The sequence below is a fragment of the Notechis scutatus genome, chromosome 3, assembly GCF_049901735.1.
Source record: "Notechis scutatus isolate UNSWTSFEM ecotype Mainland chromosome 3, rNotScu1.2, whole genome shotgun sequence".
NCBI lineage: Eukaryota > Metazoa > Chordata > Lepidosauria > Squamata > Elapidae > Notechis > Notechis scutatus.
In genome coordinates this window covers 80,514,541-80,542,471 of record NC_142011.1, presented here as the reverse complement: position 1 = coordinate 80,542,471, position 27,931 = coordinate 80,514,541, and the positions used below count along the sequence as shown (strand labels likewise).

The 27,931-nt window shown below is 35.2% G+C and overlaps 1 protein-coding gene across 1 annotated transcript; it reads right to left on the bottom strand.

The window, feature by feature from the left end:
* Positions 1–1,412: 1,412 nt before the first annotated feature.
* CLCA4 (chloride channel accessory 4) lies at positions 1,413–27,931 on the bottom strand. Its single transcript, XM_026674143.2, has 14 exons — positions 27,746–27,931; positions 25,932–26,072; positions 23,704–23,854; positions 23,060–23,168; positions 21,860–22,028; positions 21,560–21,781; positions 19,757–19,981; positions 17,517–17,694; positions 14,830–14,936; positions 9,995–10,225; positions 8,819–9,086; positions 6,280–6,444; positions 4,043–4,282; positions 1,413–3,783 (listed from the first exon to the last, which is right to left on the bottom strand). The coding sequence occupies exons 1-14, from the start codon at positions 27,896–27,898 to the stop codon at positions 3,227–3,229; spliced, it is 2,916 nt and encodes a 971-aa protein (XP_026529928.2). The 5' UTR covers positions 27,899–27,931; the 3' UTR covers positions 1,413–3,226.

Below are 27,931 nucleotides of genomic sequence, written 5' to 3'. Positions count from 1 at the left end.
AGATCACAAACTGAGGTCCCTGAAGTGGCCCTTTGTTTCTTCCAAGGAGCCTCAGTGAGCCATCTAGGAGCAAGCCTCCTTTACAGACATACCTTGAGCTGGTGGGTGCAACCATAAAAGGGGGGAAAGCTCCTGTTTTCCTAAGGGCTGTGGACTGGTACTATTCTGTGACCCAGGAGTTGGGAGCCCCTGCTTTAGATGTAGATTATATGATTCATCAGTGATTGTTAAGATAACCAAAGCATACAACAAAAAAGTGTTGGAAATGCCACAATAAAGAAGGAATGTTTTACTACATCTAGTGGCTAAAAATAAATATTGAATCAAAACTGCAGTTCTACCAGATACAATCCTAGAAAACAAATGAAAAATCTAAATTATATATACAGGTAACTTGAAGCAGGTAAGGTGGCTGCCTTCACCTATCTAACAGCTGGGCTAATCTAAGAAGAATGAATTAAGAAGATCAGAGGAAGAAGAAAAACAGACATGAGCATTTGGAGAAAACTATAAGCGAAATATAAACTGACCTAGTTTTCCCAAAGGAGATCCATCTGTTAGGAAGAGTGAACGATCTGTCCTAGCATTGCTATGCTGCACTAAGAGCAAGCAGTGAGAGAGGGACTGTATTCTTAGCTTCCACAGCTAGGTGGGAAGAGTTCCAGGATTAGAGTCACCTAATATAACACTTCCATTTCTATGGGCCTGTCTCCTCCAAGGCCTCCAGATTCTCAAACCATTTCCCCACCTTTCAGTCAGTCTTGACTCTTAGCAACTGCCTACAGTTTTCTTGACAAGATTTGGAAGTGGTTTACAATTGCCTACTTCATGGGATTCAGAGAGAGTGACTGCCCCAAAATCACCCAACTGGTTTTCTTCCTCAATCAGCACTAGAACTCAGGGTCCCATCTCCCATACCCCCACCCCCTGATATCTAGCCTGATATCACTGCACCAAGCTACTTTTGTCACAAACTAATTAATCACCCAGAAAGTGAAAAGTCCTTAGCTCAGAGAAATGTGACTGGGAAGTTTTATCTCATCTGTATCCCAGTAATACCATACACTCCAAGTGCCAGGTAACTGCCATCTGATTGTGTCTAAGTACAATTCCTAAACCCATCACACTACTGTCTATAAATCTATTAAGGTTCCTAGAACTGCTGGTAAAACATGGCAGATCTATGGTGATGCTACAGTTTCAATCTGCGAGCATGAAATGGACTTCTGTTCCATCAACAGGAATAGGGGTTGTGTCAGGACAGCGATTGAGAACATATGATGAGTGATGTGCCACAGCATTTTGAATAATATGCCAGCATTCACCAACTCGCTCAGTCATGTGTTTGTTCTAGTCTTGTGTATCTTGGTCTGTAAACCCAGCCTTCCCTGCCAACAGTGAGTGTGGAACTGTTTACCGGGTAGCATTCCAGGATTGATAACAGTCTGAGATAATTAGTCCACCTCCCTGAGAATGTGTGCCAAGCTGTTGGCTGACTGTGAATGAACTAATTCACATTATTGTAAATAGGGTTTTTCTGGGACTCGGAATTGACTGAATGCTTTTGGGTGAGGCCTAGGACAGAACAGTTACTAATTGAACATCTGCAGTGATTCACTTAACAACTGTGGCAAGAAAGATCATAAAATGGGGCAAAAGTCACTGAACAAATGTCTCACTTAGGAACAGGAATGTTGGGCTCAATTGTGGTTGTAAGTTGAAAACTGTCTGTAATGGTGTCTGATAAGTCTGTCAATGAGAAGTCAGAAAATGTTTTGGCTCATCAAATTCGAGGGTGTTATTTTCAAAGGAGAAATTGGGGATTCAGGACAGAAATACAGGGGTATCTTCAGAGGGGGTCAGGATGGTAATCATAAGTGAATTATTAAAGCCCCATCCATTTTCATGTCACCCACAATTTTGAATTGTACCTGCAAAAACAAAAGAGTTCAATATACTTCTTCACAAATACGCCAAAGGCTATTAATGTTGCAACTGCATACACAATGGTAAGCAAGTTTGAGAATCAATTAAATTTATTCTTTATTGAACTTCAGAAAAACTGGAGCAAATGTTGATTGATGAGTTGGTTGATTTTCTACCTTGGTCTCTCTCTATATATATTATTTAGTGATTTGTTGTTTTTATTTTGTTTTTAATCCTGGTTAGCTACCCAGATTCATGGAACAGAGATTGAATACATTGAATAAACAAATGAAAATAAGTAAAATTGTTCAAATGGAACAATGATTTTTTTTGTCTCATATGATTCTTCTAAATCCCTCCCTACCAAACATATTTGTTAAAAACATTATTTTGACATTAATCTTGATACTTATTTACCAATATTTAGGAGAAGCAATTTTGTCCCTGTTGGTAGGCATCAGAATTGCTAAGCCATCTTCCATTATAGTTAAAGTGTAGTATAGAACATTATGGTGCAATATGATTGGGTATTTTTACTAAATTGAGCAATTTGACTAAATTGTATGAAAATCTTATTGTTCTATAATTATTTTACCCCAAATCTTGATGCTTCAAGATTTCTTAGACTGTAAAAATCATAATTCCTAAAAAGCCATATAACATGTTTCACTCATCTAAATTCTGCCTGCAGAAACTTGATTTAATTTAATTTAATCTTTCTCATCTCAGAAAAATATACTTCAGTGTAAGGCTGAATCAGACTCCATTATGGTAATATCATTGCAACCTAAACTTAACATAGAACTTATTCTCATAAATCAGTATAGATGAAATTAATAATGCTGCCTTTGAGGTTGCTAAGTTCAGATTGGCTTTATGTTAAATTTACACTAAAGGTAAAAGAGCAGTAGATAAATGTAGTATTTGCATTGGAAATTCAACTTTGCTTAGTGAAAGCATGGGAAAAACTATTTATTTATTTATTAAACACATTTATATATCCACCCAACTCACACATAAAGGATTCTGGGTGGCTTGTAAAATTTAACATATGAGGCTGATAAATATTTCTAACTTGTTTTTATTTTGACTCACCTCTTACCTTATAAGCTGAGAATAGTGATTCAATTTCCTTTCAACTTTTAAAAGTTAAAATCAACAATACTGCAGAAATCTATGCCTATGACAGAGAATATTAACTGCCGTCTTAATACACAAACAAGGTTGTTAAAAGTCTGTGTAACCATCATAGATTGTATTTATTTGTCCTTCCATTCTATAGTTTTGATCTTATTTCTTCTTACATTTGAGTTTCAGGATTTACCTTTTTTTGCTTATGTAAAACACAAATAGTTATACATATACAAGCACAAATGATAATTAGAGCAATGCATACTATGATAACAATTACAGTCACTGTATTTATCACAGGAGCTTTAGTATTGGGAGCTTCTGTAGGCGGAGAAGGACTGGTGGGTGAGGGAGAACGAGAAGGACTGGTGGGTGAGGGAGAACGAGAAGGACTGGTGGGTGAGGGAGAACTAGAAGGACTGGTGGGTGAGGGAGAACTAGAAGGACTGGTGGGTGAGGGAGAACTAAGGAGCAATGGAGGAAGAAGTACAACTGCTCTTGCTATATTAGATACTTCCCCAACATTGTTGCTGCCATCACTGGCACGAATGGCAAAGTAAATTGCGGTGCCATTTTCTTTTGTGAAATTTTCCATCTTATACTGAAATGACTGTTTGATCCCAGCAACATCAGGTTTCAGATCAGATGTGTTCACAGAAGCAGCATTTTGAAAAGTATCTCTTAATTCCACAGGATTTTCACTTGTTTTTATTTCATATTTTTCAGCTGCAAAAAAATAAAAATATTCAAGGAGACATTAAGACAACTTCTCCACAATACTTGGGAACTGGTATCTTTGTCAATGAAATCTTTGCAACAAACACATCTAATTTAAACCAAAAGCACCCTATGTGCCAAATTGGATTGTATTCACCCAATTTTATCCCATAAGGAAAATTCTATAAAGATTTAAATTTGGGAGCCAATAGCAAATAGTATTTTGTAGCATGATTTCTTCTGCCTAACATAGGAAAGAAAATATTACCTTTTCCTTTATCATAGTCGTTTCCAGGAGCCGTCCATGACAAAAGGAAATCATTCTCATCAATGAGTTTTACTTCAAGATCAGTGATTCGAGATGGTGGAAAGGCATCTTGAGTATTTCCAGAAGGCACTCCTGACATTACAAAACTACCCCCTGCAGCAATTCTGTTGAATTTTCCAAGGTTTGCTTGGGTATCATTGTCACTAGCTTCTGGTCTTGGTGCATTCATTTTTATTTCACCTATTGTAAAAAAAAAAAAAAGAAAGAAAGAAAGAAAGAAAGAAAGAAAGAAAGAAAGAAAGAAAGAAAGAAAGAAAGAAAGAAAGAAAGAAAGAAAGAATCATTCAGCAGAAACTCTAAACTTTCTCATTATTCTGGTGCTTATTTGAGTTGTCTACAAAGAAGAATGCCAAATCATTTCCATATTGTTGAAAATATAAATAGATATACATAATATGCCTATTTATTCATCAGGGACTGTGAGATACATTATTTATTAGAAATTGAGATATATAGATACAGATATACAGATAGCTATAGTTATAGTTATTTTATTATGTTGATTTCCATAATGAAGATCAGTTTGGAGTTTTACCCAAAATATAATATTAGAAATGTATTGGACATTTTGGAATACTTAAAACAAAATACTGAAAAAAGGGCTGCTTTGATCTTTTCAAATGCAGAAAAGGCCTTTGATGACTGGACTTTCCTGTTTAATTTTTGGAAGATATGGAGTTTGGTGAGAATTTTATTAAATGGATAAAATTGATTTATACTTTGCAACACGCACAAATAATTTTAAGTTGAAAATTAGCAAAACCCTGTGAAATATAGAAAAGGAGAAATCATGCCCCTTGTCACTATTGTTATTCATCTTAGATTTGAAATATTGAATGGAGACATAAAACAAGATTAAATAATTGCTAGAATGATGATTAAAAGGGAAACATATAAATTATGAGTGTTGTCTGATAATTTGGTGATAATGTTTGAAAATTCTTTCAAAGGAGTAGAAATATTAATAGAAAATGAAAGAGTTGTGGTGCATTAGTTAATTTAAAATTAATTAGATAATGAAAATATAAACAAAAACAGGAATCTGAAAGAGCAAAAAGAATGAGAACAATGGATTTAAGATTGAGAAAATTGAAATACTTGGATGTTACTATGACTAATATAAATTGTATGTTATTTCAGAATAAATTACAGTATGTTAAAACAGGAAATTAAATTAAGATGGATATGAAAAACTGTGCAATGGAATTAAGAATTGAAGACAAATAAAATCTTATTACAATATTTGATTGAATTAAATATTAAGAGTGTTAGAAATAAAAGGAAAGAGTATAAAATAAGTTTATTTCATCACAATTGAATTCTTTTTTTTTTTTTGCAAGATATGGCAACCCTTTGTGCAATTTTTACAAACACCAAGACTGAAAAATTGATGTTTCATGGGTTTGCTTACAGATAAGGTAAGGGATATGAAATGAAGGAATAACATTTTGTAACATTATTCAGTGAAGAGTTACTAAATTTATCTATATTTATTGTGATGAAGCTTGAAATTCACTTCTTTATATATTTCTTTATTATATTCTTTCTTCTCTTTCTTTTTTCTTCTTTCCTGCACTTTTTCTTCTTTCTATTCTATTTTCTCTCTCTTAAGTTTAGTCTGTATTAGTTTCTACTATTAAATATCATAATACTTAATAATACTTTATAAGTATCATAATACTTAATACTTTATGAGTATTGTAATACTTAATATTACAATACTTTATAAAATTATATTTTAAAACAGAAACATGTAAGCCATGATATTTCCTGTAATACTCTTCAGAAGTGAAAGTTGGACTTTGAAGGAGCAAGAAAGGAAGAGTATTTAAAATTTGATGTTGGAGAACACTGTAGACAAACAAATGGATCAAATAAATCCACTCCAAGTTCTCAAATGACCACACTCAAATTATCCTACTTCAGACTCATTATGCAATGACCTAGTTTTCTAGAGGAGGCTCTAATACTGGGAAAGGTAGAAGTAAAGAGAAGAAGATGACCAGGACCAGGTCAATGGACTCATTATTGTGTGATGGAAAAATTGAAAGATCAAGTTAGGTCTTCATCATAGATCATTATGGAGAAAATATATACTAGGACCCCCCCCAAACAACTTGATGGCATATAATTAATCATTCAGTTATACTACATTATTATTCTTTCATCATTTTTACCATTGTCTACATAGCCTGGGACATATAGAGCATGATTCCTTTGGCGAGTTTGTCGGCTGGTTCTATTTCTCCCTTGGACATGCACCTTTATGCTATATCTACCATTGTCTTTGAATGATGTGAAGTATCTTGAGTAGATTCCATCGTTCTTGATAATATCTGCACCTTGAAACAAAAATATTAAAAATTAACATCCAGGATAATGTAGAAAAGACACAAAAACTAAGTTGTATCTATCCCTCATCAAAGAAAATGTTTAATTCTATGGTTATTTACATTCAGAACCAAATAATAGCTGTTATAGGTTGGAATTTGTCAGAATGGCTCCACAATTTTTTCCCCATTTCTATAATTCTTGGGTGTTAGATTCTATGCAACAATGGTATTGGCATAGATTTCCTGAGGCAGTAGGGATCATAGTTTATAGATTCCTAAATCTGAGGGATGATGGGATAATTTTGAATACTGTTGTGAGCCACTCAGAATTGTTTAAGTCGAATATCTTATAAGTATATCTTATAAATAAGTATTCATGCAAAATGGTTGTTGGATGTAAGAATTCAGCCAATGATAAAAGATTTATCAGAATGTAATTTCTGTAAGAGAGATATCATTCAGATGGTATGTGCCATGCATGATTTTTTTTGGTATGTAACATTTCTGTAAACACTCATCAATAGAAATATATTCCAAGCTTCAAACTAACAGGCATGTATAATCATATTTTTGTTAAGTGTAGATACCTATGATAATATACATTTTTTCAGAAGACTAGCTCTGAAAAGCAATGTTATGCCAATTAAATTGTAGTAATTGTAGGTAAGAAACAGACATTACCTTAAGGTTCAGTAGAATAAATTTTTGTACCTTGGTTTGCCCAAATCTCTGCTTTTCTACTGAAATCAATGAATAATGAAGGAGTTCCAAGGACTTGAAATACCATAAGTACAAAAATACCCCTCGTTCTCTGGCCTAACTTTTCTGGGCCGAGTGTTGAGTGAGAAATATTTCTAATAATTACATGCTAATCTTTATATCAAACAAAATAATGATAGAATCTCACAATGTTATAAATATAATTGTTTCATTTTCTCCCAGACTTCTGCCTACAGTCCCCCAAAAAGAATAAAGCTCCCTTTTTTGTAGAAGATTAACACTTGAGGGATTTGACTTTATGACAAAGTCATGTTACCTTAGAGTTAATTATAGCTGAACCTAGATGCCATCTGTCTTTTATAGCAACAATTTGCCAAGATGTCAGACTTGAAGCATTCCGGTCACAATATAAGTTAGAAGTCTTCTCTGCCTAGATGTACTGGATTGGCTTAGCTGGTAAGCATAATATTGGGTTTTGTTTAAATATTGAGCATTTTTTGCACTCTCTTCTTTCATGTTCAACAAGAGATTGCTTAGGTCTTGCTTCTAGCCATTAAAGTTGTATCATTAGTAGATCTGGGGTTGTTATTTCTCTCATTAATTTTATTTCGAGTTTCTGTTCCTACCAGTTCAGCATTTCTCATGCTAAAGTCTACATTTAAGTTATATAAATAAAGAGACAATGTGCAAACTTAGTACAATTGAACTGAATTAATCTAGAAGCATTGTCTGACAGTCTAAGTTACTGGCTACAGGTAGTCTTCAACCTACGATGTTCATTTAGCGACGGTTCAAAGTTGCAACAGCACTGAAAATGTGACTTATGACTGTTTTTCACACTCAGGACCATTGCCACATCCCCATGATCACATGTTCAAAATTCAGATGTTTGGCAACTGGGTTCATATTTATGACGGTTGCAGTGTTCCAGAGTTATGTGATTCCCCTTCTGAGAATCAAAGGCAATGGGGAATCCAGATTCATATAACAACTGTGTTACTAACTTAACAAATGCAATAATTCACTTTAACAGCTGCGGCAAGAAAAGTCATAAAATGGGGCAAAACTCACTTAAGCAATGCTTCACTTAGCAATATAAATTTTGGGCTCAATTGTGATCGTAACTTGAGCACTACCTCTATTTATGTCTTGGGGAGCAAGTTTTGCTACATCAAGCTAAGAAGGGGTGTGATAAAGCAATACAACACACAACAGAACGAGAGCAGAGCAGAAGGACACTGGCCACAAAAAGCTTTCCAAAGCTCATCCAACACAGTTCATTTTTCCTCCAAGCAAGCAGCTGCAACGATGCAAGGAGCTCAATAGACACAATGAAAGTGGCCAAATATGTGTTTGTGATCTAAAAGGCTACCACCATTATCACTATTTATGATCTTAGAGCACAAATGTCAAACGTGTCACGGCTGTATCGCGTCACGGGCTGGATTGTGATGTATCATGTCCTTTTTTGTCTTTGCAGAGCCGGGGTGGGCATGTTCTGTGCGGGCTGTATCTGGCCCATGGGCCACCCATTTGACAGACTTGCTAGAGTAAACAGTAGTAAGACAATCATCTGAGTTCACGTGAGTAAGTTCCTACTTCTTGAATATTATGTATTATTATGAAAAATATATAATACAAACATTCTTCCAAGTACACTTACCAGAACCTGTGTCCCAAAGCTCTAGTTCCTCAATTGCATTTTTTGATTCAATTGTGGCTGTAACATGTGCACCAAGCACTGGCAAAAGTCCTTGACTGACTTCTGCATAAATAGTTATTGGATTGGGAAAAGCATTTGCATCACTGCTTATGTAGGCCTTCACGGTTGCTGGAGGTTCTGTTAGAGATGCTGCTCGAGATGTTACTGTGATTGATAGCACCTGAGCCGTTGGTTGTCTATTATAAAGCGCATAAGTCCAATCTCCTGTCTGCAGATGAAGATTTGGAAGTAAAATATTATTAAATATTCACTCGGCATGGTCTGGGAGATATCAATGCAGTTTTGATTTCTCTGTATACTGCATTTCATGAGGATAAATAGACTTTGTATATGTAGAAATTTTAAAGAGTTGGACAGCAGAAGCCCATTCATGATCACTTGTGAAGTCTCCAATTTTAGTTCTGCAGTTTGCACCCAGCATTTTTGCACACAGTTGTCCACATATTGGTTTTCATATGAACTAAGGTCCCATAATTTCATAATTGTGGCTCACATGGGAGAAACTGTATGTGCGAAAGATTTAATTATGGTGTAGCTGCTTGCAATTAACAACATCATTAACATTAATTGACTGTATCATTTGAAGGATGTCCATAGAAGATGTGGCTTTTGCCAGAACACTATACTTAAAGAAATGCCATCATGGGGCTACACAAGAGTGCCCATATGATGACTCTCTTTAAGAAAATCTTCATCAATCCAATTCTTCTATGTCCTGCAATTGCAGTTTCCAAAAATTCCAATGAACATAGTTAAATATGATTTCAGTTTTATGCTACAGTGGAAATACGTTGCTAGTCCAGTATGATTTCTCCCAAATGAAATGAATGGGCAAATTAATGGCACCAGCTAACTGTTGCAGCAAAGAAAAAATGGAAACATCAGGCCACTCCTTTTAAAGACTTGGTTATTTCTATGTCTCAAGTACCCATCTTATGGGAACTTCAGAAGATAAAGTAATTGTACTAATTTAGCTTAAGGTATTCCAAAATTTATTAGTATATCGCTTGCACCTCTGAAGTAGACCTGTTTGTCTATGGGCTAAAAAGAGCATTAAAATTATAACTTTAATGTTAATACAACTTCCTTGGTTGAAAGAAAGGTGAAGTATTTTACCTCAGCAGTCCCATCAATCTTAAGTCGACCAGTTTTGTGATTGGTGTTGTCAACTGCAAAATCGTTTTGTTTATATGTTTTTCCTTTTGGATCCATCAGAAGAATTTCAGGTTTAAAAGAGGGTTCACTCCATGTAACTACAAAAAAAGTGTCATTTCCTACAGTGTGATCGATGGATACAGTACCATTAATAGAATTGCCGGAATCAACTTTCTGACTTTTACTTTCAAGCTATAAGTAAAAAGAAGACAACATTATAATATTGCAAGAAAACACTGTGATTGTAACAAAATGTATTTAATTAGTTTGGGAGTATCTCATCAAGGGTAAACTTCATAGTTAAGAAGATGGATTAAAAAGCTATATAAGGTTAAATAATAAATGCTATTTATTCAATGATATTGTTGCATATTTCTAGTGCAACAACCACTTGACATAGCACTATCTCTCCCACATATTACAACAAATCGTACCTATCTATCTAGATTTCTATAATCTTTGTAATTTTTATAGGTAATTAAATATTTCTATTATGATAATAATGTTCTACAGATAGTCCTCGACTTACAATACAATGTTTGAAGTTACAACATCATTAAAAAAAAGTGACTCATGACCATTTTTCACCCTTATAACTGTAGCAGCATCCCCATGGTCATGTGATCAAAATTCAGATGCTTGCGACTTCTGGGTTGAGCCCTCCTCGCTGACAGACCTTAGATCATGACTGTCCGCGGCTATGGTCTGTGCTCTTTCATTGGAGAGCCCCGATCATTGTATTAGGGGCTGAAGCTGCCTTGGAGGGGCGGTGGAGTAAGGGGAAGCCACAAGCCAGGTTGAGGGGAGCCGCATCTCCCCTCCTGGGCTTGGTCTTTTTCCCCCCGAAGACGACTGAAGTGGCCAAAATGGCCACCCCAAAGAGGAGGACTCAGCTGGACTATTTGTGCAGGAGGGAAGAAAGAGGTGGATAACATCTGAACCGGGACAATTGGGTGAAACAATTAAACAAAAAGTACCCCAGGATTAAGGTAACATTGAACTTTTAAGAAAAGAAAAGTGAGCGGGGAAAATACAAAGGGACAGGGAAAAAAATAAGAAAATAATTTTGACAGCTAAGCGGGGCTTCGAACCGGGAAAGGAAGAAGCTGGAACTAAAGCCTTAATTAAATTGGGTTAAAATATGTTGGAAATAAACAGGCATAAAACAAAGCTGGACTTAACGATTGTCAAAAAATAATAAGAATAAAATGTACAAATTGGAGACTGGATTGTGCTGGAATATTGAGGTTCGAAAAACCCTAAATAAAAAAAACAGGGGGAAAAGGTGAAGACTTTGTATAACGGAGAGTGCCATCTTCTGACAAAAACTTGAACTCAAACAAAAGGAAAAGCATCTTGTTTCTGTATGAACTTGTGTTGATATAATGTTAAAGAAACATTGAAACAAAGTAAGAATCTTAGAAAGTGAAAGCTGAACCAGAATAAAGAAAGAAGCAAGGAAAGACTGATTGTGGGATTGATTGATGTTTTTGGTATAGACCCTGGGCTGGAACAATTGAGAACTTTAGAAAACTGGAAGAAGAAAGAAGGAAAGTAAAAGTGTTTTTTGTGGACTTCAATGAGTATAAAATATAAGAGTGTGTAATGATGATATCTCTTTGGGAATTAAAAATGGAACTTAAAAGTATGAGAGAATTACTACAGGAAAGAGGCGAATCACTTTGCTCTGTGTTAGAAGAAATGGAAATGGCGATTGAAGAACAAGAAGAAAGAACTTCAGAGAAGGAGGAGTCGATTCAAGGAGAAGCCATCTTGAATAGACAATTAACACAAAGAACACTACAAAGACGAGGGGAAAGAAGGAAGGCTAAAAAGTTGAGATTTAAGAAGGTAATCAAAAAGGGGAATACCTGTGAAATCGGGAGAGGTAGAAAGATCCAGCAGAAAAGGGGAAAGGAAGATATCAAGAAAGAGAGAGGTATAAACCGGAATGAGAAAAGATATGGGAAAAAGAGGGGGGAGGAGAGGCAGTAAGAAACAGGTGCATGAAATAAAGAAATACGGAAATAGTAAAATGATGAAAAGAAATCATTTTTTCAGAGATAATGGTTGATGAACTAAAAAGGGGATTTTGCAGGGTGACAAGGGGTAACAAGAATATATTTGCAATTAAAAAAAATACTTAGAAAATAGGGTAATATAAATTATTAAAGGAGGGATAGATACTGATAACTCTTATTAGATGAATATACATTTTTATTTTTAAAAGAAAAGTTAAGATTTATTGAAGAAATTGTAATAATTGAAATGAATGTGAAGATGTTTAAAAATGAGGTCAATATCAGTGACCAGAAATTGAATAGTCAATTTTTTCCCTTTTTTGAAATTAGAAATAAAATTAAGGGGGGAAATATGTTGCGGAATACAAATGAAAAGATGTAATGATTATTATTGTAACTATTTAAAAATAATGGTTTATTGGGAATTAAGATGAGGGAATAAAGGTATATTTTAACCACTGATGTGTCACACTCAAAGAAGTAAAAGGGGGGAAACCTATACTTGTTTCTTTTTCTTTTGTGTTAAAACTTGTATTAATCTAGAATCTATAGAAAGAATGTGTGATGGAAAGAAAATATGACAGATTAAAGAACTACTTAAATTAATAAGCTAATACAGACTATTAAAAGAAAGGAGAGACATTGGTAACTTTTTTTATTAGAAAAACATATATTGTTATTTTTATTTAAAAAAAATATTAAAGGAGTATATTTGAAATAATTGAAATGAAATGAAAAGATGTTTTGACTGAGATAAATGTAAGAGACTAGGATTAATTGGCTTGTTTCTCTCCTTTCTGAAAGTTTGGAATGGAAAAGGTAATAATAGAATTAAGTATGCATATATAAATGTATAACTATTGTCATATCTGTATGTAAAAGTGATAACCCGGAAATATGTTGTCCACTAAAAAGAGCTTTTTGTTTTTATGTGAAAAATTGAATAAAAATTATTTTTTTAAAAATCAGATGCTTGCAACAGGTTCATATTTATGACGGTTGCAGTGCCCCGGGATGATAGGATTAGCTTTTGTGAACTTCTGACAAGCCAAGTTAATGGGAAAGCAAGATTCGCTTAACAAACATGTTACTAATTTAAACCAGGGGTGGGTTTCTACCGGTTCTGTCCACCTCTGTAGAACCAGTAGCTCTGAAGAGCAGCAGACATAGAACCAGTTCTATGTCTGCTGATGTTTTTGCCCACCCACCCACCTGGGTTCTTACCTGACCTTTATTTCCTGATTTTTTTCAACTTCAGCTGCCATGCGAGACACAGCTGCAGTTAAAAGAGCAGGAAAAGAGGGCTGTTTCAAAGGCTGCTTCTCTGCACCCAGCATGCTGATGACCGCAGCTCACAGTGTGCGGGGAAGCACATCATAAAACACCGAGCCTCGTAAATCCCGAACCGGTAGTTAACCCTGTCATATCCCACCCCTGACTTAAACTGCAGTGATTCGTAACAACTATGGCAAGAAAGGTCATAAAATGGGACAAAATTCAATTTATCTTGCTTAGCAACATAAATTTTGGGCTCAATTGTGGTCATAAGTCAAAGACTACCTGTAGAAACAACTGACATACTGAGGTACACAAATACCTTCACTCACATGGATACAGTGATCAGCATGTTACAGCTAAGCATACACAAACTTGTATGTTTAATCAGATGATCAAGAATAACAAAAAGTGCAATGCAAAATTAATGGTAATGCAAGCAGTGATAATCAAGCAATAATAGTGACAAATGTGGCAGGAAGGTAGACAATGAGATATGAGAATGTTAAAACAACTTTCTAAATGAATTCTGTAAAAGGTGCACCAACGTGCCTGCCGTCCCTGTCTTATTGTTTCTTTTTTAATTTTTCTTATATGTATCCATTTCATGTATCCATAACTATGTTTATACTTATACCTGTTATCTTATAATTGCTTGAGAAAATAAATAAATAAATAAATAAATTGGGAAATATAAGAGATGTATTCACATTTCCAAGAAAATACTAAATATCATTGGTTTTATTAGCTTAAAAACTAACAAAATAACACCAGAATAACAGAACTCTATACAGAACTCTATACCAACAGATCAACTGATTATTCAAAAAATAATGGTGTGTGCCAAGATGGATAAATTAACCCTGATGTTACAAGAGAAAGAGGAGTCTGAATATTATAAAATTTGGGAAAAAATGTATGATTGGATTGATTTAGGGCAAAGGGATAATAAAAAGAGTCAACAATAAGCATTTCTTAGATTAAAGGTTTATATTTGCATGAACTGTATATATTTGTAAATGAGCACAAAATAGAAATATATGAGATAGATATTACACACTGTTAATGTCATAATATTTATATGTTTTGTTTGGTTTTTAAAGATATAAAAGATTAATAAAGTTTAAAAAAAAAGAAAAAGAAAATCACTATGCAGAACATAGAAGATTGGCACAATGCATCCATGAATGTCAATTGGCAGTCAGAAGACATGATAAAATATCTTCAATTTCACCAGACACAGAGAAGTTCAATCACAGTTTCAACTGGGAATGTGTAAATATTTTAGACCAAGCCAAGTCTAAGCATGCAAGAGAATTTCTAGAAACATGGAACATTTGACAAATTACGTTCCATTTACAAACCATTCAGAAGGAATGGTCAAAGGAAGGGCCAAATAAATTTGAGAAAGTATAAACCCTACTCGCTACTGATCATCCAATGTTGTTAAGAGTCAGGTAATATAGGCATTTAATAAATAAATAAATAGCTTTCAAATACCTGAATTGACTGCTGATAAATATTTCCACTTCCTGATGAGATTCCACTGAAAACATCAATGAGGGCATTGGGATCCAAGATATCAAAGGTAGCAAATTTTAATCCCCCTAAATTAAGATTGAGATATTTGAGATAATCTATGAGATTCACTAAAATATTTGCATTTTGCTTAATGTTGGATCAATATTTACATTAGGGATCAGCAATGCAGGGACTAGCAACAATCCAAATATCATTTGCAGACCATCTCATTTTTGTTAAAAAATATTAATAGTTACGATTAAAAAGATACAAACCAACACAAACTAAAAAAATAAAAGAATGAAAATAAAAAATAGAAAGTGCAAAAATGAAAAAATAAAAAGCAAAAAATAAATAAAAAGGAAATATATATGAATAAATGATTTCCTGCTTCATCAAAAGTATAAATAATTTTAGTAATTTATTGCCTCCTCTTAAAATACAACAAATGATATCTTCTTCTCATATCCAATCTTTTATTTATAAACAAATCCTTAACGATTTGTCATTCAGTCCTGATCAGAAAACTCTAGAGAGTTACTAGAGATAAAAACATCTCTTCTAACCTTGATCAAATAAACCAACTTTATATTCCTTCCTTTTAATTTTAACAATCTTGATCTTCAAATCGTGTTCTAGTGCTTGATTTATTTTTATTTTTTTGTCCCTTCGTACAAAATTGTTCAAGGCTTTAACAAGCCTCTTTTGTAAATCCAGTATAGGAACATTATCCAGGCCATTCTTTTATTTTGTTATTTGTCCCTTTTAATTATTAAGACATCAACTGGTTTCTTTTGTGTCCAGAGGATAGAATATCTTTTTCCATATCATTCTTGTAGTCTGTCATTTTTAATCCCTTTTCAGTTGTCTCAATCTTGTCAGTTAAAATTTGTTCCTCTTTCATAATATCTTTGAAACAGAGTCTATACATAGAGGCAAACAAAAATATTCCTCAATATATCCAATGTTACAAAAAATCATTGTCAATTAATAAGTCAAATTTTCTTCTCTTTTAAGTGAAATAATGGTTCCTTCTGGTATCCAACCTTCAAAGTTTCATCCCATCCTATTTTTTTTTTTCAAATAGAATTCAAAACAAAAGTATTTCCCCATGGAAGTATTCTTGTCACTAATTTCAAAATCTTACTTCAAAGTTATATGGACTCTTAGTCTATTTGTAACTTTTACTGTTTAATCCAAAAGGAAAAATTAATAAATCTTTAAAATGGTAACTAAATCTTCTTTCACTGAGGCTTGAAGGAAACTCACACAATGCTATAAAACCTATCAGTCCAAAGGTTCCCAAAAGCAGAAAAACAGTCAACAAGCAATTTCCCAAAAGAAAGTATGTGAACTGAGTGTCCTTTTGAAGGCACCAATCATGGTTTGAGTAAGATTGCTATTCCCTTGTCTCCCAGAGCTCTTAAATCTGCCAAAGGCTACAGTTTTGCAGTCTCATTACCAGGAACAATTGTCTGGAGTACTTGTGGGAGATCTCAAGTCCTCTCCTTGTCTGGAGAAAAATTATGAAGAGCTGTTTCACTACCTGGGTCTTCATTCTAGTATAGTTTTTGTCTATTTACCATTTCTTCTCTGGAGGCGCAGACTCTCCTTTCATTTAAATGGAGAAGAAGGAATTAGAATGATGTTGCTAACAAAACTGAAGAATAAGATTACTAAATTTGTGCAAAGTTTGGTGATCTCGGAATATTTGGGATGATTTTTTGCATTGATAATTGGGAGGCAGAAGTCTGTTTTCAGACAAATTTGATTGTCCCTATGCTATACAAATATATTATTTATTTAAACTTGAGATGATTATGTTTAGGAAGACCTAGGTCCTTATTCCTTTCTTCACTGCTTTCTTCATAATCAAGTTGACCTTCATAATCAAATTGACCTCACCCCTTTCCTAAGAGGTCTGTAGGGGGCGTGCATAAGCGCACCAACGTGCCTACCGTCCCTGTCCTATTGTTTCTCTTATTCTTCTTTTATTTTTCTTATATGTACCCATTTCATGTATTCACAACTATGTATACACTTATACTTATTATCTTGTAAACAATTGGCAAATCAAATAAATAAAATAAAAAAATAAGTGAGAAGCACATTGTGTTGTACGTGTAGTCAGGACAACATATTTTAGAAATTATCTAAAGCACAAGGGAGGGCAATGAGAATGGGACAAGGAAGCAGAACTAATACAGTTTGGGTATTGACACTATATATTTTGGGTATTATTGTAATACAGTGGAACCTCGGGTCACGAACACTGCTGTTTGCAACCAAATCGGATGACGATCAAAGTTTTTGCTTCTGTTTTGCTTCTGGTCACAAACAGATCTTTGGGTGGCAACCAAGCAAACCCCAAAATTGCCATGGCGATTTTCCCTGCTGTGACGATTTTCCCTTCAGCACCATTTTTTTTAGTTTTTTGGGTCTGCGCATGCACAGATGGTCGTGCTTCTGGTCATGACCAAATCGGGTTGCGACCGTAGTCCTGGAATGGATTATGGTTGCAACCCAAAGGTTCCACTGTATCATTTTAGAATACCTGAAGGTAGAACATGACATATGGTGATTATGAGGATAAGATCACATTTTCTGAATCACCATTTGTTATTGCATAATACTGGAAATCATTCAAAATATGTAGCTCACTTTACCTGTCATACTTGATAGCATTTCTAACTCTTTTGCAGCACTTGGCCCCAAAGCAATGGTGTGAATTATTGATCCACTACTTTTAACTTCATTAAAGCAAGATTGAATTCCTGAGTCTTCTCCATCTGTCAAGAGCACAATTTCACTTCCTTCAGTACTTCCATCTGTTAATCCAATCTCCTGTATTAATAAATAAATAAAATAAAATATTAGCAGAACAGGGAATGCAGTATAAAACTCATGGAATGCTCTTTAAAATGAAGATGCTGGATAAAATTCATAGAATAATTATATAAATGATTTGTAATAAAAATTATAGTATGTTTCCCCAACTGCCATAAAGTAGTGTTGCATTCCTTAGGAATCATTAATTGTAATAAAAGTAATAAAAAGTAATAAAAGTAATAAAAGCCAGAGTAGGTACTTATAAAATCAGAAATAGAACGAGGGGATCCCTTGCTGAATCCTCCTACAATATTTAACACATTCCTGTGTTTTCTAACACAGGGGTCCCCAAACCCCGGTCCCTGGACCGGCATTGGGCCACGATATGCCAAAAACCGGGCTATGTAAACAAGTGAAGCCTCATCTGCAGGATGCAGGCAGCACACAAAACCATGCCCTCTCCCGTCCACAGAAAAACCTCATTCCTCAGAACGGTCCCTGGTGCCCAAAAGGTTGGGGGCTGCTATTCTAACACATTGCATACATTTTATGTCATGATTAATGAGATCAGCTCAAGCTAAAGAAAGAATTTGTCAAATCCAAGGTCGAGATGGCTTCACAATTTTCTTCTTCCATTCCTCACAGTCTGCCTTGTGGGATATTGTTTATAACATCTGCATTTGGAAGCATGTTCCTCTTCTCTTTATAGGAAAAAGTTCTTTCTACAGGTAGCCCTCAACTTACAATCATTTTTAGTGATTGTTTGAAGTTACAACAGCACCGAAAAAACTTGTCTGTATCTGGTCTTCACACTTATAATCATCATAGCATCCCCATGGTCAAGTGATCAAAATTCAGGCACTTGGCTACCAGCATATATTTGTGACAAATTGCAGCATCCAAGGGCCATCTGATCACCATTTGAGGTCTTCACAGCTGCCTTCTAACAATCAAAGTCAATAGGGGAAACCAAATTCACTTAACAACATCATAATCCACTTAAAACAACACTGTGGCAAATAAGTCATGCAATTGGGCATGACACACTTAACAGCTGTCTTACTTATAACAGAAATGTGGTCATAAGTTGAGGACTACTTGGAGTATACCACTAAATATGAAAAGAGTACACGGAGCTGTTATTAAACGCCATTCTGATATTTTCAACTTATGAAACTTCACTGTAAGAAGTGCTTCAAAGTGAATCATGTGTCAGAAATTGGCCTTCAGGCTAATTCAGTCAACAACAATTTCAATGCCGGCCTCTCTCAAAAATTAATATGGGAATTCTACTTTTAATTGGTTTTTAATAATTAGGAAGAGAAGCTCCCACTGGATAGAAAGGCATCCTTTTGCCTCTCATTTTCCACACTGATAGGAGATGATGGATCTTATCTGACCATGAATTCCATTGGATACTGTCCAGGATATTCCCCCAAAATAAATTTAATAAATGCAATTTTTTTTTAATGATCAAAATACCATCAGATCTCCATAAAAGAACACTGTGATAATGAGACTTGTAATTTTAAAATGTGTTTGTGTGCATGTGTTAATTTCAGTAGGCATCTATTAAAGCTCTGGTACCTGTGACTACTGCCAACCAGAAGTGGTATTCAGCAGGTTCTAACCAGTTCTGGAGAACCAGTACCGGAAATTTTGAGTAGTTCAGAGAACTGGCAAATACCACCTCTGACTGGCCCCGCACCCATCTATTCTCTGCCTCCTAAGTCCCAGCTGATTAGCTGGGTCTTCTTTTGTTGCCCTGCACAGGAGAACGGAGTTAGAAAGCAGGTTAGCGGGGTAGGGAGGGAATGGAGATTTTGCAGTAACCTTCCCCTGCCACGCCCACCAAGCCACGCCATGCCCACCAAACCACGCTCACAGAACCGGTAGTAAAAAAATTTGAATCCCACCACTGCTGCCAACCCAGCTTTACCAGGCTGAAAAAAAATTACAATGATTGGATGATATAATTGCTTCGTGTTTCTCTTAAAACACCTGCACGAGCTCACTATACAACATGTGTCTAGGGTGAAAAAAGAAATAAAAGTAATGGGAGTATGTTTTCTTTCACCTGAAATCCTTCACGCAGTCCAGCACAAATATTAGTCCCTCCACCAGCTGTGGTAGGCAAAACATTCACAAGATTCTGCCGTATGTTGTCATTGACAATCTGTTGCAAGCGAGACTGAATGGTGGCATAGCTTTGAAATGTTACAATTCCAACCCAGGAACCAAGTTCAATAATTTGTAGGAGGAACACTTCTGCAGCTTGCTTGAGACGAGCAATGCGGTCATACTGCATGGAAAGAAAAAAGGATGGAAGATTGTTCAATGCTGCCTGAACAATCATTTCAAATGCCTTTTTTTGCCCAAATTCATTTAAAAGCAGAAACAGCTGGCCTTCATCCAACCCTGATTCAAAGTTCCAACAGCTTGTTCAAAATCTGTAACTAGACATTTATTCTATTTGGAGAGATTGCCTTCTCTGGCTCCCCTGTGTTTTTTTCTATTTTAAAATGAATTGGTCAACTGGTGATTAGTTGGATGAAAAAGTATGAAATTCTGAAATTGAGTATTGCTTTCCTGCAAAGGATTTGGCCTTTGTATAGGTAGTCCTCAACTTACAACATTTTATTCAGTGACTTTTCAAAGTTACAACGGCACTGAAAAATGGGACTTATGACCGTTTTTCAGAGTTAACGAACTTTGCAACACCCCTGATCATGTGATCAACATTCAGATTCTTGGCAACCGGTTCATATTTATGACCTTTGCTATGTCCCAAGGATCATATGATCCCCTTTTGCGACCAAATGACAAGCAAAATCAATGGGGGAAGCCAGATTCACTTAACAATTGGGTTACTAACTTTTCTACTGGCAGATATTCATGTAACAAGAAAGTGGCAAGAAATATCGTAAAATGGGGCAAAAACTCAACAAATGTCTCACTTAACAACAGAAATTTTGGGCTCAATTTTAGTTGTAAGTCAAGGAATGCCTGTACTTCTCTGACCTATATCACAGGGAATTCCTTCTTCAGTAATTGCTGTTCCTAGGGAAGTCCAGCTCTTCACTTCCTTTCCTCAAATAATCTTCTTAAGGTAGTTTCCAGCTTCTAGATTGATTAAATATCTTTCTTAAACTCCCACTCCTCAAAAATTCTTATCCAGCAGCAAAAAATGCACTGATTGATGGTGCCAAAAGATTTAAAAACTTAACTTGTTACTGCCTTAATGATCAAGTGGTCAAACTGTTGATGGCTGACCCAGAGTTACCTTTGAAAGTGTAGTTGGACAATGGCACAATAAGAAAGAAAGAAAGAAAATGCAGTGATGGAGTAACCCCAGAGAACTGCATGTGCCAGTTGGAGGAGGCTTTTCAAACAGTGGATAATGTTGATCAAGATGAACTTTCTCTTGGGGAATGACAAATAGTTGAACTGTTGCAAAGTTCCATGTTCCATACGGGTTTGTGGACAGCTACATACCACAAACCCTTTATGTTCGACATTAAGTGTGTGCTGTGGAGCTTTTAGGGAAGCAATTCAGGACAGGAAGAGGACATGACAAACCAGATGTGTGGATACAGTGTGGACATCTTCCCCACTCTCCAACTGTCTTACAAAACCCTGCTTCTAAGGCCTATATAACATTCTTGGATCATATCTATCCTCTTGGATAACTTTCCCCCTTTTCATATCAATTAAACAACTATAATTTACTACAGTTTCATAAATGCTAATGTTTATAAAAAGAAATGCATATTAATTAGAAGTGGTTGAATATCAGTAATTAATTAACAGCTAACCCAGCATTCCTATAAAAATTGTTTTGAAGATTTTTGCTAAAAGAATCTTCTAATGCTGCACTTACACCACTCATGCTTCCAGAGACATCAAGCACTAAACAGACAACTCTGTCACGTGTTTGCATCAAGGTGAAAATGGGCTCAGGTGGAGACGTACTTATTACAGATGAAGAGGCAAAGTCAGTGGAATTCATAATTACTTCCCACGTACTCTTATAGTTGCAGAATTTGTTTTGCAGATTTGGTGCTTCGATATTATGATTGCTTTTATTACAGAACATAGTAACCTAAAAATATAAAAGTAAGAATTAATCAGCAGGACAAATATTAGATTGACTTAAATGCTTTACTTTAGTTATACTTACAGAAGGTAGACTTTGCATATACATTATAGACACTGGAGTGCTTTGGGATTTATTTGATACAAATTGGCATCCTGGTTCATACATCTGAGTGTCCTGCAGGAATACGCACTCTCTGTGTTGTCCTGGTGCAGTTGGAAATATGTAAATACCAGTGACACTAGCTGAACATCTAAATGATATAATAAAAATATACATAATTTACAAATGAAAAATTATGACATGAATATAAAAAGAGAAAATTTATTTCAAGCTGAGCTTGACTTGTGATGACTTTTGGGGTACATGCATTTCATTTTCTTTTCAAGAATACTCAAGAGGTTTGCTGTTGTCTTGTTCCAGGACGTTTTTCAACTTCCCAGCTTAGCCTAAAGCTCGAGTGATCTTGGTCTCCCATCCAAATCAGGAGATGTTTATATTCTGCAAGCTTGAACTTTGAAAAAGAGTATTAACAATTCTGAACGTTGATAATGGAGGGACTTCTAGAGGCTTCTAGGGAAGAAATGGGGAACTGAAGATAGCTTCAAGAAAAGCAGAGCTGGCCACCATAGAGGAATGAAGATCCGTGAATTGACCAACTCTGTGAAAATTCTTCTACAGACAAGAGATCACCCACCAATGGGTCAAACATCTGGTCCTCCCAAGATGAGGGTCCTTGATGGAGTTCTGGGAGAAGAGGGGCTAGTCATCTTGCTCAAATCACAGTGGACACCTTTGAAAGGACACCAAGTGTGCATCCTTCCTTTTCTAATCACTTGGAAATTACTTGTTAACTGCATTTCAGCTATTAGGAACTTTGGGATTCACTTGTTTTACAGCACCAAGTAAATTTCCTTCAATCCTTAGTGACAGAAAATCTTTAAACTACAAGTTTAAGAACTTTAAAAAAAGTGTTTTTGAATAAATAGCAAACCAAACTGGACTAAGAGCCCAGATAATTTTGAAATATGTTTTTTTTTTCAATTAATTATAAACAAAAATTCCCATGATATGGAAAAAGATGTCACACTGGATATACACAAGAAACCATTGTCTTAATAGCTTAATAATTGAAAGAGATATACAATTAACAAACCAAGAGAGTGACAATATTATTATTTGGATAATAATTGGATTCTTGATCAAGAGGCAAATAGAAAATTGATGAAGTACTGAAGTCTAGCCACTGCAGCCAACCAGGTTAATTTAAGTTTAGGAAGATACCTTGTTGCTTCAACTTTTTTTTCCTTAGTAACATAAAAAGGAGCATCATAATTGTATTCATCAAAGACACCCCATCTGAGATGAGCCCACTCATGGACAAAGACTCTACCTGGAAGAAAAAAGTAAAACAACTGAACTGTAACACAATAATTTAAATTTACAAGAGTCAGTAAAAAGTTGGTGTTATGTGTATGTGTTTAAATGCTGCTGGAACTGTGGCCATATCATTGTTAGTGGGTATTTAACGGTGATTCCACTGAGAAAATTTTTGGAAGGGAAGCTGCATTTAAGTCTATGTGCAACTGCAAATTCATTAAGTATAGCATAGATAACTTGCTGCACAAAATTGAAAGTGCCTTTTCTATCCTATTACTAAACATGCAGACTCCTTTTGAATCTGGCCATCCTCTGACTAGATCCAGGGTATGATAGCTTCAGGCTGGGGGCTGTATTGTTCAGTCTAAAATGCAGACTTTGTTAAACTTTTGCCTGAGTTTTGACCCTTTTAAAAGAAGCGACCAAGGGAGATCAGACATTTATTTTTTCATGAACTTTCTTATTTCATTGGTTATTGTTCAGTCCCTGCCTATTGAAGGTTTCATTAGTGAGATTGAAAAAAAGCTACTCCCAATTAATTATATTACCTCGAGATCCATAAACAACCTGCAAATTGTCATTTGTCAGAAATGTTGGCGTGAAATGAATGTATCTCCCTGGTATCCCACAACCTCCAAACTGCAGGGTGTAAGGATCATCTCCAGATTTCAAGTAAGGATCAGCTACTATGATGTCAGCCTAAAATAAAATAACAATGGGCATATTTTAAAGATCAGTGAAGAAAAAGTAGATAATACAAAATCATCCCTAGTTTGAAATTACCTATAATGAATACATCTTTTTTGGTACTTAACTGACAAGATATTACACACAGGCATGGAAGCAGTGGTGGGATTCAATTTTTTTTTACTACCGTTTCTGTGGGCGTGGCCTGGTGGGCATGGCAGGGGAAGGATACTGTAAAATCTCCAGTCAGAGGTGGTATTTGCCGGTTTTCTGAACTACTCAAAATTTCCGCTACTGATTCTCCAGAACTGGTCAGAACCTGCAGAATACCACCTCTGCATGGAAGCAGTCAAACTTAGCTGCCTCTGCATCTGAAACTTGGATCACCTTAATAATGAAAGGTTTGGCTGATATTCATATGACTTACTCACATTAAATGTATCTATAATTCATTTAAATACATAGAAGAGATGGGGAACTATTATCCTCCATAATTCCTTGCAGCCACACTTAGCAGGGGAAATATTTAGGGAAGTGAACAGTTATTCTTCAGCAATATCAGCAACATCTTTGCAATACTGAGTCATTTTGTTAGACCCTTCACATCACAACAAGAAACCAATTACAGTAAAACATAAATCAATTTAGTGGACTATTATTTAGCAGACTTGAAAACGATTGAGTAAAATTTTCATCTAGGTATCATTCCTTCCTGAAAATAACAGGCAAATCTGTTACAGCCCAAATGGTTCAGATAAATTAGATAAATTTATGTTAATTTCACCTTAATAATGTCATTATAGAAGTAAAACAAATTATATTATCTATGTCAGTTTCTATAATGTTGTCACTACATAAATGGTGAAAATTACATTATTTCCTTAATTATATTGTTGTATAAATGATATAAATAGACCCAAAGAAGCACTTTTGGATTTAGCAGATCTTTGGGAATAATGTATATATCTTCCCTCAAATAGTCCATTAAGTTTTAGTGTATAAAGGTCAGGAATTATTATTTCCCAACAATGGGCATAAAACTCACAAGCAGGCACTTGAAGTTAATAACTTTGCTGTCATTGTTTGACTGCAAAGGTCATAGGACATGTGTGTCCAAACTTTGGTTTGCCTGGGTCACATTGAGTGAAGAGGAATTGTCTTGGGCTGCATATAAAATATAGCTAATAATACACTTAAAGTATATAAATAACAAACTTCCTTTATTTGGGGGGATTGTCCTGTGGGACTGCATTACTAGCTTTCCAGGGTTGCATGTGATTCGCGGCCTGTGGGTTAGACACAGGGTCTGGCATACAGAAAGGCCTTGAAGGTGAGGGAGAAGAGCTTCTGCCCAGGCAACAGTCAGATAAGTGGGACTTGAGCCCAGCCTAGGCCAAGAAAATAACTTGGAAAAAATGTATCAGACATACCCCTTCCTAGTTCAAATGAAGATAAAGTGAGGGCAGCGGGAAGTGCATTCCTTGCCAGATTCTGTTACTGTATGTTTTAGAATGAAACTAGTCCTGACATTGTTTCTTAATATAGGCCACTTGTAGGCTGATATTGATTCAATTGCAAACTTTCTGTAAATATAGAGTTTAGAGTCATAAACCCTGTGAATGTCACAGCTGAAGTATCTTAAAATCGTACATTTGGAAGGGCCTTTTAAGGCTACTGTGTTTAACCCCTTGCTCAGTGCAAGAATCTGAATAAAGCCAGTATAGTTAAACTGTTATTACATTTTTGTTTGTAATAATTAATCAGAATCTGTCTTTGTATAACTGAAATCTATTATTCTCTGGCCAGATCCCTGGAATGAGAAAGAGAGTGAGTGAAAAATTCTAAATCTGTCACCTTTTTAGTATATATAAAGTATCTTATATTCTATCTCAATTATTTTTTCTGAAGAGTAAACTATCCAGCTCTTTCAGACTCCCTTGGTAGGATTCTTAAAAGGCAAATGCCCTTTCAAAGCAACTGCAATTGGAAAAGGCAATTGAGTTATAAGAACAAAATCAGAGACCAGAAGCTATATGATAGTTTCTGTCTCTTAAAATATCACATATTTTTGAAGAACATTCTCACTTACATTTTCGTAGGATTCTCTTATTACTCTTTTGTACTCTGGTTTTTGTGACCATGTCAATGGAATTAAAATTTTTACAGACTTAAAGTAAAATCTTCGTTCTGTAGCAGTGATAAGATAGTTGGATGCTTCTTTAACCATATCCTAATAGGAACACAAAATACAAATATATTTACTTTGTTGTGAGCTGTCAATAGTTACTGCCTAGGGTTCTGTACATTGCATTTATTTTGTTCTGCTTAGCACTCTCATGTGATCTAATACTTATTTTGGGGTTTCACATGCAGTCTCAAAAAATGTGAATGGTGCTACCTATACCACAACTTCCCAGAATCTGAAAATCACAAATTATGTTCTTGCATCTTTTTCTGTCCTTTCTATATTCATTATTTTCTTGAACACGTAACAAAATCTTGACATTCAGGAAATAACCTCATCTGCTATACTGAGAAATTATAAAAAAGAATTAAAAGTTTTACCTTTAAATGTGTGAATAAGTTCCATTAAAAATAAAACTATGAAATAATTATGTGTTCCTAAATCATCTTGCTAAAGCTCACAATCTTGTTTAATATATCCAAAATACTTTTCTTTCACCTTTTTATGCATTTCCCTCACTTTTTATATAGTGAATTTTGGTTTCCATAATCTCAGCAAACATGTTCATTGGCCATGTTGATTAAAAATGATTCAACTTCAGTTTGAAGTTGTAGTTCAACTTCAAAAACATCAGGATGGGGAAGGCCAACACTAATATGATATATAGTGCCAGACAGTGGTGGGATTCAATTTTTTTTTTACTAACGGTTCTATGGGCGTGGCTTGGTGAGTGTGGCAGGGGAAGGATACTGTAAAATCTCCAGTCAGAGGTGGTATTTGCCGGTTCTCCGAACTCAAAATTTTTGCTACCGGTTGTCCAGAACTGGTCAGAACCTGCTGAATACCACCTCTGGCGCCAGAAATCAAATTATTAAAATTATATGAAATGAAGGAGGATTGCTTCATCTCTCCTTCAAAGAGGTAAAGGAGCGTGAGTAGCTAACAATTAGCCTCATCTGAGCATGGAATGCTTTTAAAATGGAACACAAAGTCTGTATGATAAAGGGCAGCATTTTGGGGCTGAGCAATCAAGTTGTTTGAAACGTTTATGAATTTCTTTGGAGTTTCATAAAAATGAATGGTGGGACTTTATAGTAAAAGCAGGGGTACACTTACACAGCACCAAATAGAGGAAAGCATTAGTAAAAGGACAAAAGGCTCCAAGCTGGAGAGCAGGAGACTGTGAGTTCTTTGGCCTTAGACATAAAACAACTGGATGACCAATTGGGACAGTCATTCTTTCTCAGCCCAATACATCTTACAGGGTTATTGGGAAAATAGGAAAAAGAGGATTTGTTGAATATGTTCATTGCCTTGAGCTATATGTAAAAATAATAATTGCAGGATACAATTAAATAAATTCAATATTAGACAGAATCAATTTGCATGATCACTAGAGATAGATAAAAATACATCTATAAGCTACAATTTAAACAAATATATTTTAGCTAGAAAGCTTGTTTATTAGTTGAGATTTGTGCCTATTCAGTCTGCTGCCTATCAAAAAAGGTCTCTTTTCTTATCATCAAATTGGTCTTGAATTGCCCAGTTCCTTGACAGAGGAAGCTGTTCACTGTAACGCATACACACACACACACGCACATCTTTCAATTTACCTCATTATTTACAAAAGGCAAATAGATTTTAGCACTACATATCTAGCATAATTTTTAATGTATTATAAAGTTAATATATTCAGAAATGTCTAATTTTCATACCTTTATGTTGGTAATAATTTTGGGATCTTCAGGTATCGTTGGATTAATAGCAATAACAATGTCTTCAAAGCCATTATTGTTGAGGTTGATCATGGTGCCCATTATTCCATGTAGTAGCATCATTACCACCAAAATGTCCTGACTGGGTGCCATCTTTGTTGCCGCTACTTTCTTCACCCTCGTTGA